General features: G+C 37.8%; 1 protein-coding gene across 1 annotated transcript in view; it reads right to left on the reverse strand.

The window, feature by feature from the left end:
- Positions 1–231: 231 nt before the first annotated feature.
- Positions 232–12,302, reverse strand: part of LOC112137166 (zeta-sarcoglycan) — a gene marked incomplete at its 3' end in the record, with an annotated part of 352,152 nt that continues 340,081 nt past the window's right edge. The window contains 2 exon segments of the mRNA XM_024259329.2: positions 232–304; positions 4,601–4,723. Coding sequence (XP_024115097.1) covers positions 232–304; positions 4,601–4,723 — 196 coding nt within the window.

Here is a 12,302-nt window from a genome sequence, read left to right on the forward strand (position 1 = left end):
TTGTAAAGTAAAGTTTGTAAAGTTTCAATACCAAGATTGCTGAAATCGCTGAAAGTGTGATTGAGTTTTTATGTGCTAAAAAACCTACGGAAAGGAGCAGGAGAATCACTATAGTGTGAATGTTTACTAAGCAATCATACAATTACGGTTAAAACTATAAGACGTGTTCAGGGAACAGATGTGGAAGAAATTGCAGAACTTCATGTTGGGAAAATGGTTTTGCATACTTACTTGAGGTCCTGGAAAGGCTTTGCTCTTACATGTGAAGTCTCTACAGAATGACTGAACACCACTCCTTCATTCCCTGCAGGGAGAGAAAACCCAATTAGAGGAAGAAACGAGAACACTGTAATCTCTAGAGGGAAACAGAAAAACTTGGATCATGCAGTATTATTCTGTGTCCTAGAAGACATTAAAAACGCATAAAACAGAGCTCCTTTGCCTGTCATTTAAAATGATTGCGTTACATAACAGCGTGTTGTTTCAGTGTTAGTGCAGAAACAAATGGTATGTTTTTTTTGCTTGTGAGGTTCATTCATTTATTTCTTTTATTAAAGAGTTTACTTGTCTAAATGAATGTTCCTTCTGGAAGAAAAAGGCTGACTATAATAAAGTGGCGTGTTTAGCCCCCCAAGTCCAGCAGTCATCTCTGCAGCTGTGAACAGATGCTTGGCCTCGTCTCTAACTGAGACTGCAGCGATTGGAATCTCAGCACTGCTACAAATTTAATACTGCATGAAGCAATGTTGCTCATTGGGAGGGCTGCGCAAAAAAAAGGGCTTTTCAAAAACACCAAGTTCTATTCAAGAGGACTCTGATAATAGTGAAAAAGTGGTGAAAATGGTAGTCAGAGCTGGACTGCAGCCTCCACACCAGAGGTGTTCTCTTCATTCTCCTCCCAAAAGACTTTAAATAGACCTTCTGGTGCATGACATCACATCGTCCACATCTGTGCCAAAGTACAGAGGTGGGGTGGGTGCTACAGCTACTCTGTCCACTTCCAGATGTAACGTGTGAGTGTGTGCTGGGGAACATCGGTGCCTTAGATCTGACGGTCCGATCACTATAGACAGGGGGGTATTCCAAGACGCTCTGCATTTGACATTAAGGTTATTGCCACAGGTGGGACCAAGTCATTGCTTTCCAAGTCACAAGTAAGTCTCAAGTCTTTGTCCACAAGTCCCAAGTGGACAGCAGGCAAGTCGACATCAAGTCTAAGGTCGTCAAATTTATGACTTGAGTCCAAGTCATGTGACCCGAGTCCACACTAAGGTTATTGGAGACTGAAACTTTATTGATATTTCTTGTCACATTGGAGGCCTCTGTCTTTTATCTCCTCCCCCCATTTTTTTCAGCAGGGGCATTCGCACGGGCATGTTTGGGGGTCCAAGTCCACCTCAGAGGTGCGTGGACAGAAAGTGGAAGCTTTTGGCTCATGTGAGGTGGTTGACATTTCATCAAAGGTCGAATCATCTCCCTACAGCTTCTCCCACCCCTACATTTAGCCCTCCAAACGGAGAGTTATGGAAAAATAGTGTCTCCGATTTGAACGTCACTCTCACTCGATGACATCATCAATAGTCGCCAGTCAGCTGCATTAGCGCAGAGCTGCTAAAGCTTGGAAATGAACAGTATAATACATTTGAAAGCTCATAAAGTTGGATGTCATGGTATGGCCCTTTTAAATGTAAAGTTATGTGTTTCAGAGCACACCCACATGAAGGAAAAACATTTCTGCGCAGAGTTTTTTTTTCCTCTATTGCAAGGGCTAGCCCTTAAAAGAGCCTACCTTTTCAAATGCCCCTATAATTGGAGGGGTGAGGGAATTTGTAGGGGTAGAATAAGGATTCGGTCTAAGTTTTGGTGTGTTGGGGTCCGATCTGGACCTGGGACCTGCCTCTGCCCTCTATCACCCTTTGTCTCTTTTACTTCTGGATGGGGTAGTTTGACACCGAGTGGCTGAAATCTGGTTACTGTGGACACAGATGCATTTGGGTTCCTTGTTTGTCGGGGTGTTAAGGGGCATGGGGGGGGGGGGTACATCATGGATTGATGAGCCTAGCCAAGTATTAATATGAATGATACAGAATACATGAGTCAAAGTGTGGTTTGAATGCCATGACATCTGCCTGTGTGTATGTTAGCATTTGCATATATGTGAACATGTGTAGGGTGAACTTGAAGATTTTTAACCCTTGTGCCGTCTTATGGGGTCCACATGACCACACTTTTAAAGTAAACATGCATAAAACAGCACGAGGGTTGCACAAGTCTGTGTGCATTTGTTCAGATGTTATGTGCTTGCGTGAACATTTGGGTGTGTGCCCATATTTACTTGACCACTACATCTATAAAGACATTATAAATCCTACGCCTTTGCTGATGATTTTGCTTTTTGTTTTTTCTTGTTTCCCATCTTGCTCCTCTCTTTCCCCTATGTCCTCACACTACCCCACAATCATGTTTGTCTCTCTTCCTTTTGACTGGCCTGGAGCGTAGATAAAAGAAAGGTTGCTTTAAAGGAGAGAGAAAACAAAGTTTTTTCAAAACATGCCCTTGGAGTGTAGGAGGTTTTGGTGAGAGTGACTCTGGAAACCAAGAATCATACATTGTTGAAGCTTCCTATCACTATCACTTTTTTTTTTTACATATGATATTTGGAATACATTTGTCACATAACTTTAAGTGCACATTTAGAATCTATACAATGACAGCAACATGCCGAATGTGAACTCTACAAAAACATCTCAAGATGTCAGTCATCGTACATGAAAAAGTGAATTCCCAAACAGAAAGAGCACAGCATGACTGAAGAAGACAATGGTGTATTAGCTGTGCTCACACAGTGATTTGTTTTACCGATCACGCTTTCTTCTCTAACCTCAATCACGCAGCAAAAGACAGGAACAATCACCTCTAGACCTTCACCTGCTCACCTCCATTTCTCTAGAGTGCCTGTAATGGACAAATCTCCCAAATTGCCTGAAGCACAATGTAAGCACGGTTTTGTGTGTCTTGATAAGTTCACCTTGAAAGTTGAATTTGTTGAGTTGTAATAAATTCCAACTGTGTACATCAGTGAACCATAACAGAGTTAGAAACATGTAGAAATAATATTTTATATAGCACAGGGATGCCCTGTAACCTCCCATCTAACCAATGATTTCTTTAGCACAGATGTTATATATATATTTTTAAGTTTTGACTTCTTTTGCTCCACACATTTTCCTTCTGTATTCAGATCTATTTTGCTTTAGTCTACCTGTCATTTCCCTGACTAGTTTTCTTTTTTTTTGTCTTTCCCTGTTCCTCCTCTACAGTCTGCTGGTAATCCCCATAGGTCTGATTTATGATAAAGACAATACTTTTGCAATTTTTTGCAAAAAAAAAATTTGAAAGTCACAAAGTTACTTGCACACTCAAAGGAAACTGCATTTAAAAAAAAATAAACTTCTCCAGAACGAGACTTCATGAATTACATGTCTTAATCTGTTCATGACTTTTTAATGTGTGAGATTTAATGTTTTTTTCAGAATCTTTTTTATCTTGGGAGGCTATTAAATTTCAAAGATTGTTCAACAGATCATTTAGTTCAAAAAAGGTTTGGACAAAAATATGAATGCTCTATAAAGAGAAATTTTTTGAAGCTTTAGGTTTTCACAAATAAAAACTAGCAGTGGACTGGATCGCCTTCTGTGAAGAGTCTGGGACGCTCTACACCAGTTCCTGTGGGACTGCTCTAGTTTTTATGTGAAATAATCTCATTTTCAATCAGCCCTTTACTTGCAAGACTGGAATTTTACCCTTAAGCGGTCTGTAAAACACAAACCTGACATCTGACAAATCTTTGAATAATACATTTTTATTGTCAGTTGTCTTTCATGCAGGGTGGGCTTTGATATTTGTTCTTGTTTTATATTTAATTCGTATTATCTTCTTTGTTTTAACATATATTAATACAAAGTGTTCATTTCTGCTTTATTAACCAGGTTTTAATGTATTGACATTCATTTTAATGCTTTAGGAATTTAAATTTAATTAAAAAAAGCAGTGTACTTCATTGAGAAGTACTTCCTTCCTCTTTAGACTTTAAGTGTTTTTATTAAAACCTTTGAAACCAATTTTGAAAATCCTATATTTACCTGATAAATAGGACACATTTGTACATTTTTAGTTAAGTTAGTTCTTTTTCTTTTCATCTGCTCTCTGCAAAGACCTTGCAGATGAGATAATGAAACAGAGAGACAAATCTATGGATGGATTTTACAAAAAACTCCATATTGCATCAAAGGACCGTGTGTGAAGACTGGCATATCGGTTTTTACTAATATGAAGGTTTAATGGAAACAGCAAACCACTGCAAATTAAATCAAAAGCTGATGGGAAAATGAACCCAGCAGAGATCCACACTTTTTTATTTGTAGATGTAAAGCAAATTTAACAAACTCAGAATTGCCCTTGTTGGCTAAAACTGTGAAACTAAACAGTTTGCATGACCATAAACAAAGACTAAATAAAAATTGAGGAATACAGATGTAAACGTGGATATACAGTATGAGTTGTTTTTCCTACTTCCTGTTGGAAAATAGAGAGAACACACCTGTAACTTTCAGCCTCTCGGTGCCAATGCTGACCTCCTCTTCATCTGCTGAGAAGAGAACTCTTTCACCATCACTGCTCCTCACTTCAAACCTCTGGCACTGAGCTTCCACCATGTCTGCACCTGAAATGACAGAAGGGTTTCAGCTGAATAGAAAAACAAAGTTTGTCCAAAATCTCTCACACCGCCATTAGGGCACCAACACAAGACACAACACCACTGCTGTGCAGCATTCGGGAAAACCGTGTTGCAGAATAATAGAGGCGTCTGCTGGCAGCCAGTCCAGTACTATGTGTTCGGACATGTAACCGGGTTGATCATGTGAAAATTGAATTTCCCACCTTATGCTGTTGATAATAATTTTAACAATTTTACTCCTAATCAATGTCTATTATAAAGTTATTAAAGGGGGGCTGGATGGTGGTGGAGTGATTCATGCTTTTCCCTCGCAGCAATGAGCTCCTGGTTCAAATCCCTGCTGGACTTTTCTGCGTGGAGTTTGAATGTTCTTCCTGTGGATGTGTGGGTTTTCTCTGAACCCTTCAGCTTGTCCAAAAACATGCTTCAAAGGATAATTAGTATCTCTAAATTGTCCTTAGGCATGAGTGTGTGGCCCTGTGACACACTGGTGACCTGTGTGGGCTGCCTTTACCCAACACGAGCTATGTTGGCTCCAGCAGCCCAGTGACCCACAGGGGATTCAATGGGTTCTGAGGATGGATGGATGGACTTTAAAGACTGGTATGATTATTGATCAAAACACTATAGTTCTGTAATGATGCTGCATTTTTCAATAAAGTGAAAGCATTCTTTTTTTTTTTAAATCATACTCATTGATAAAGTTAGGGAAAAGTCACAAATTAGTACATTTGAATGGAAGGGAGTTTTCCTTTAATGACTTGTTGACGTTAATCCTCATAAAGCAAAACTGTGGGGATCTTTTGTCATTCTATAGGTAAAAAAAAAAAAAAAAAAGAGAGCTAATGCTATAATTTAAACGTTTTGGTCTGTTCGTCAATCAAAAAAATGCTTGTTTTTTAATTTATCAAGTGCCTGAAGTGTATGACATTACCATGTGTGAGAAGAAATACTGTCCGTAGGTTTTTCATGTGAATATAAGCTCTTTTAATGTTATAACTAACTCATAAAACGTATAGATCAGTCGATTATGGAATGTTAACAAAAACATTTATTGTGCAATTTATCAGATAATTAAACTATTTTACAAACAGAGATACAAGTTTTTAGTCTTAGTGATCATTCTAACTAAAACTGGTGCTTTCTAATGATGACTGTTGAATAACAAAAGAAAAATGAAAGTTTATGGTAAAAATGAGTGAAAACAGTAAAAGAAACAGATTTAGTGCTAATGATTAACAGTCATAAATAACTAAAAAATAAACTCAAAGAAGTAATTCTTACTGGAAATTAATTGCAAGTTACTTTTTAAATTTAAATTCAAGAAACATGAATGAAATCTCAATCCAATTTTATTTTTATTTTTTTAAAGTTTCCAACATGAATATAATGCTGGCCATTACTATGTGGAAATTGCTGAGCATGATCCTCTTGTATACCTGCTCAGGTTACACATTTGCTCTTACACAAACATGAAGTAAAAAAGTTTGTTCATTCTAAAATAAAACACTATGAATGTTTTATTTGTGACCATGCTATGCATTTCTCGTGGGGTAACGTAAAATTACACTTAAATAAATTGGGGGAAAAGGCAAACAAACAAAAACAAAAAAAACACTTCACTACATCGTCTAAAAATGATAAAATATGAAAAAAATTGCAATTAAAAAAAAAAAAAACAACTGTCACAACAATTTTAAATATGTTGATCCCTGGCTGTAACAAGAAAATCCCTACAAGAAACAGTGGGGACAGAAATTCAGTAGAAATAGAATAATTTGAGTTTTTACATCTTCAAATAGTAAAGCAGATAAATGTGTCTGCAAACAAACAAAAAATAATATAAAAGTTTTCCCGTGTTACATCCAACCATGACGTCTCATCTAGTTTCAGAGTTTGTCTCCAGTCTTTTTATTTTTTGCTCCAGGAAGCTGACGTTCATGTCTCTGATGCTCAGGTTTTCCCACCTGTAGCTTCCCTGCTGCCAACTCATGCTTGATTACTCTCTCCTTGGACGGAATCCCAAACGCTGATTACTGCTAACAGTTTTAAAACTGCAGTTAAAATAAATGATGAAGAAACCTAAAGGGTGAAAGAAAACAAATTTCTCGGGCTAATCACTGATGAAAAGCTTAATTAGAAGTCACACATTCATTACATAAAGGGGGGAAATATCTGATTTGGTTGAAAAAAAGGGTTTGATCACAAGCTGGCTGATGGTTGTATGTAGTTGGTGTTCTACATACAAGCTTACACTCAAAAAACATTTTTATTAAAAAGTTCAGAAAATGAAGAACCTAGTCGTCTTTCTTGGCTATGTTAAAAGCTCCAAAACTTTTTTCAACTGCTGACAAGACGATAAACAGTTCATTTCCATGAGAATAGAACATACTGGAAAGGTATATTCTTTTACATTATTCCATTAATAAATTCAACTTTCATAAAACATAGATTCAGGCCACCAGTGGCGGAGCTAGAACATTTTGGGTGGGAGGGGGGCAGAATTGGAGGGCCACAACATTTAAAATGAACAAAAATACGCATAGTTATTACTTTATTATTGTTGTTATTAATATCAAAAGAGCAGTGCTATTACTAATGTAAAGCAGTAGCAGTAAGGTAGAAATTCTTAGGAAAAAATATGCACCTCTAATATGGAATCAAAGCGCAAAAAGAGATCCACAAACTGAACCTTCACAAAAAAAGACAGAATATTCTTAAATTCCAAATATTCTCAACACAGTTTCAAATATTTTTTCTGGACTAAGTACACCTAATCTGTTCTGGATCGAGTCCCGGATCTTGCATTTGGTCTGTATTCAGACTACAGTCGTGTGGACTATCGTTTTCCAGACCAAAGCTTGTAAACAAAACCATGTGACTAAAGATCTCTTCAGTCATTGGCCAGCAGTTATGGGGCCGGCTCTAAACAAAAATACATTACGGTTACGATATACGGTGATAAGAGTTTATGGCATATAGGTTTTGGAAAAACAGTGTGAGAATCAATGTGTATCACGCTGTAATGACTTGCTGTTGCATCATTGCTCCACATTTGTCCACTAATGACAACGGTGGCCATCTACGGTGGCCATTTTGGTTCAGTTGTTCCGGCTCCAGACAAGTGAAAATAAGAGAGAACCAAAGTTCAGTCCGATTGGAAACCAACCGAGACCACATCAAAAGATGGGTCAGAGAGCGGTCCTTGGTCCCAGACCAGGGTCCACTTGTACGTACCCTGTCTGAATTTTTGTTCTGGATTACAAACTCTGGTTCACTTTAAGAAGACCAAATGTGTCCAGTTTGAATACAACCTTAATTTTCGTCAACAGTGATACTAATATTGACTTAAAAACTGGGGTGTGTCTTTTGTGTCTTTTCAAAAAGAAGAAATGTGTTAAATGGTGACAAATTTCTCCTATGAACGAGCGTGGTCAGAATTACAGGTTGGGTTATCTGTACTTTCTGTCATTGTGCTTTTCTTCCATCCATGCTGAAGTACTGAGGTCTTTGGTTTCAAATTCAGCATTGTGTAAGAACATTTATGCTTCCAAAGGTCACAGTCTCTCATCAGTGGTGACTAGTTTGCATCAACTCCTGTTTTCTTGTCTTGTCTTGATTTTGTCCTCCTGAATGTTCTTCTGTTCCCTCATTGATGACTTTGAGGAGTCATTTTAAGTTGTTTCTCATCATGTTAAGGGTCATGTTCACAGACAGACTGCTGTCTGACAGTTACAGGGGAATGAAACTACATGTAGGAATAGTCAAAAAGATTATATTCCTAGAGCCAAAAGGCTCAGCTCAATTATTTCACAGAGATAGTAAACTACAACTATGTAAATCATTAAACTTGCTTAAAACATTTTCAAATGCCACCACTCATTATACATCTATTGTTATAACTCTTACAAAGAACATCATAGTTTTACATACCACATAAACTTTGTAGTGAAAAGTGATAGACTTGGAAGTAATTTATTAGGTAATACTCTATCTATATAGTAAAAGCATCTTTTCTTCATCTTTTAATACTCTACAGTGAGTTTTTTTCTGTTTTTTTTTCTTTTTATTGAGTAAAGCACTCTTAAAGTCACAAAAATAGTTTTCTATACCTGTCCGCCCCCTCAGACAGATCGATTAGGACAGTCTATGGTCAAGTCTGTAAGACCGATAATCACAGTGAAAAATGTAATTGAGTCGGGATGACCCAACTAAAGAATATTCATCGATCTCACAATTTGTAGACCCAAAGAGTGCATCTCTCATGAAAGGATTTTTTTTTGGACATCTGAATAGCTTTTACAACCAGCAAATGACAGCTCAGATCAGATTTTTTGGGCAAATGTCTCCCTAAAAGCTTAAATGGAAAAACCCAGCCATTAGAAATCAGCCAAAAGAAAGGTTTTTTCTAAAACAATGTTTTCTTTTTTCTTTCCAGTCAATAATTTTATATAGAATTCTGGGAATTTAAACTTTGTTAATTTCTGAAGAAATATGCTTGCTAAAGTTTTGGGTCAGAAATGTATAGTGTAACATGGAAATCAACTCCTAAAAACACCAGGTCTATTGATTCTACATCCAAATACACTTCTATCCTAAAAAGTTACAGCTGTATCCTCAGCCTATTTAAATATGAATGTCTTTTTAAAAAATGGGAATAATAATAAAAAAAACAAACAAACAGAACACTTTGAGTAAGCAAAGAAAGAGTTGGAATACATGGGACAAAACAAAGAAAAGGCAGCAGCATCACATGTCTATGCTAGAGTGATGGGATTTTGTCAATCAATACAATAGGGAGAGAAACAGGGCAGGTTGCTTGGTCTTCTCTGGTGAGGTCTTAACAGCTGTGGTCTTGTCTGCGATGACCAGAAGAGAAACGTCTGACAGGTTGATGGATAAGATCTGATGCCGGACTTTTGACTGGATAAAAGTGATCTTCACAGAAGTGACAGCTGACAGCTGCAGACCAGGAAACACTTTGTTTGACAGCTGCAAAGCTCAGAGCTGGCAGAAAGCTTGCCAGAATCCGTGTGGTTCCAATGAAAAAACAACTTCAATGCCTCAAGTGAAGTGACGGGTAACCAGGAACAAGACGACCTACACAACAGACCTCCAGGAGAGATGGAACAGACCAAAAAGAGGCCATCCTATGAAAAACAAACTTTTTGAGTTTTCAAGTGTATTATACTGTTTATTCCTTAATATAAACAACCTCAAAGTGGTATTTTGATCCGTTTACGCATTTTTTAAAAATCCTCCAAAAATCTGCACTCTCAACATCAGCCCCTCCCATACCCACGAAAACGAGCAGGTCCTCACATGCTTACATCACAAGTTGAGAACCGCCCCCTCCAGGAAGAGTCTGCTCCGCCCCCAGACTAACACAAACACTTTCTCAGGAAAGCTAGCAGTAATCAGCTAGCTTAGAGAGTCCTACACTCCCGGCTCGTGCACAGTTGTGCAGACGTCGGCTGTCTGTGTTGCTATCCAGTGTAGCGATGGGAAAGAAACTCTCATTCAGTTTAATATTTAAACTTCGTGTGGTGGCATACGCCATAGAACATTTTGGTGAGGAATCTACACAACATGGTGGGATGGATCCTGAATGTATCCAAGAATGGTGCAAGTAGACGAGGATATTGGGAAGACAGCTGGAGAAGGGAGCAGACTATTAGGGGGGAGACTATTTTCTGATGGAGAAAAGGAGCAGACTGTTTCCTGATGAAGAACGGGATCAGACTATTTCCTGTTGGAGAAAGGGTAGCAGACTATTGCCTGGTGGAAAACGCCAGCAACGTATTATAAGACTGGTTTGAACATGGATTAGTGATGCATGTCTCCAGGAAAATGATCTGCATGACAGTGAAAAGGGTTTTTGATACGGAGATTGATGATGCTTCAACAAGAAAAAAAATCTTTCAGAGCCAGTGCTGATCAGAGCAATGCTTTCATCATTTCAATAAATCCTAAAACATTCATCTGATGTTTTCTGTATTTTTTTTTTTTTTATTACCAAATTTTATTGCAGATATCATGAAATGGGCAGCAACCTCAAGGAGCGATATGTGGAGCCTCATAGATTGAGTCATTTTACTTTCAGGTATGAAAAGGAGTTCACAAAAAGTACACACATTTTATAATTTGTTTTTTATTGTTCCAAAGGTAGTATGTTATCATATAGTTTACTCTGAAAGATTTTTTAAAAATCTAATAGAACAGCCAGAAACCATCAGCCAAAAACAGCCATATATTAATAAAAACTAGTTGTCTCCGTCTACCTGCTCCATTGGGTTGTTTTCTCACTGATTATTAGCAATAATCTTTTTTCACTTTGGTGTCAAACTTTAGCAAACCCATAGAACCATTACCTAATGGAAACCATGCTATCATACCAGCTGCAACAACCTAGAAAAAAAGTGAGCGCAGGCTGCTTGTTTCAAATGACTTAAGGCATGGCAGCAATCTGAAGGAAAGCAGCCCAAGAAAAGAGAGCTGTAAATGAAAAGCAATACTTTAGCAAAGCAGAATGACAGCCTGCATTAATCAAATTAAAAGCTTGTTTTCCCGGTGTTTAATTACATGACACTAAACTTTTCTCTTTTTCATTTTTAAAAAAAAAATGTGGCCAAAAATTAAAAGAAACAATTGTCCAATAACACTTAAGGAGCACTTTTACCTTATTCCATCTCCATAGTGACCTGCAGAAGTTTAAATTTGATTCAGCTCAAATTAGGAGCTTTTGAACAATTAATTGGCTCCTGCAAATGTCTCACTCAGTGATTACGGTAGAGTAATTTTGCTGCCACCAATAACAGCAGGACTCCTCATTAGGAAGACATCATAATTGATGAACTGATTTAAATAATCACTTCCTGACAGGATTTCCTCTGTAGTCACAAGTGCCTCCCTCAGCAGGATCCTCCAGCAATAATGCAACCAAAAGACCTTACTGATGAGGTGAGGTGCTCGAGGAGGAAATGAAAACACAAATGCTGTGTTAGTCTCTGCATGCCGCTGAAGTCCAAATTCAAGTTTTTCCTTGCTGCTGAAATTTGAAACAAACACACTATTCCAAAAATGACGTGAGTTGTGTAACTTTTTTATAGCTGATAAGCTAAAATTTCAATTGACAAACTTCTAATATTCTGCATATGTGTTTCAGTCTTATGGCTTTTCAGGAAAAATCTGATATAAAACTAATTATAAATATTTGTTTTTGCCGTTGATGTTCTAAAACAAGGTCTATCCTGGAAAACAACAAAGCTCAGTTTAAAATCCATTCATTTTCTGAACCTGCTACTGAAAATCCCTTTTGGGGACACTAGATTGTCCCAGTTACTGTTGGGTTGTCAGGTCTGTCTGCAGGGAACACACTTACACTAAGCATATTTTGGGACCGTGGGAGGAACCTGGAGAAATTCCACCCACGCACGGGGAGAACATGCACAGGTCCCAGCTGGGAATAGAACCAGGGCCTTCTTCTCTGACGAGATTACAAACCGAGCAGCTCTCGGCTTCAGGTTGTCTAAAGTGTTAACCCACAAGAAATGATAAATCTGTG

The sequence above is a fragment of the Oryzias melastigma genome, linkage group LG1 (assembly GCF_002922805.2).
Source record: "Oryzias melastigma strain HK-1 linkage group LG1, ASM292280v2, whole genome shotgun sequence".
NCBI lineage: Eukaryota > Metazoa > Chordata > Actinopteri > Beloniformes > Adrianichthyidae > Oryzias > Oryzias melastigma.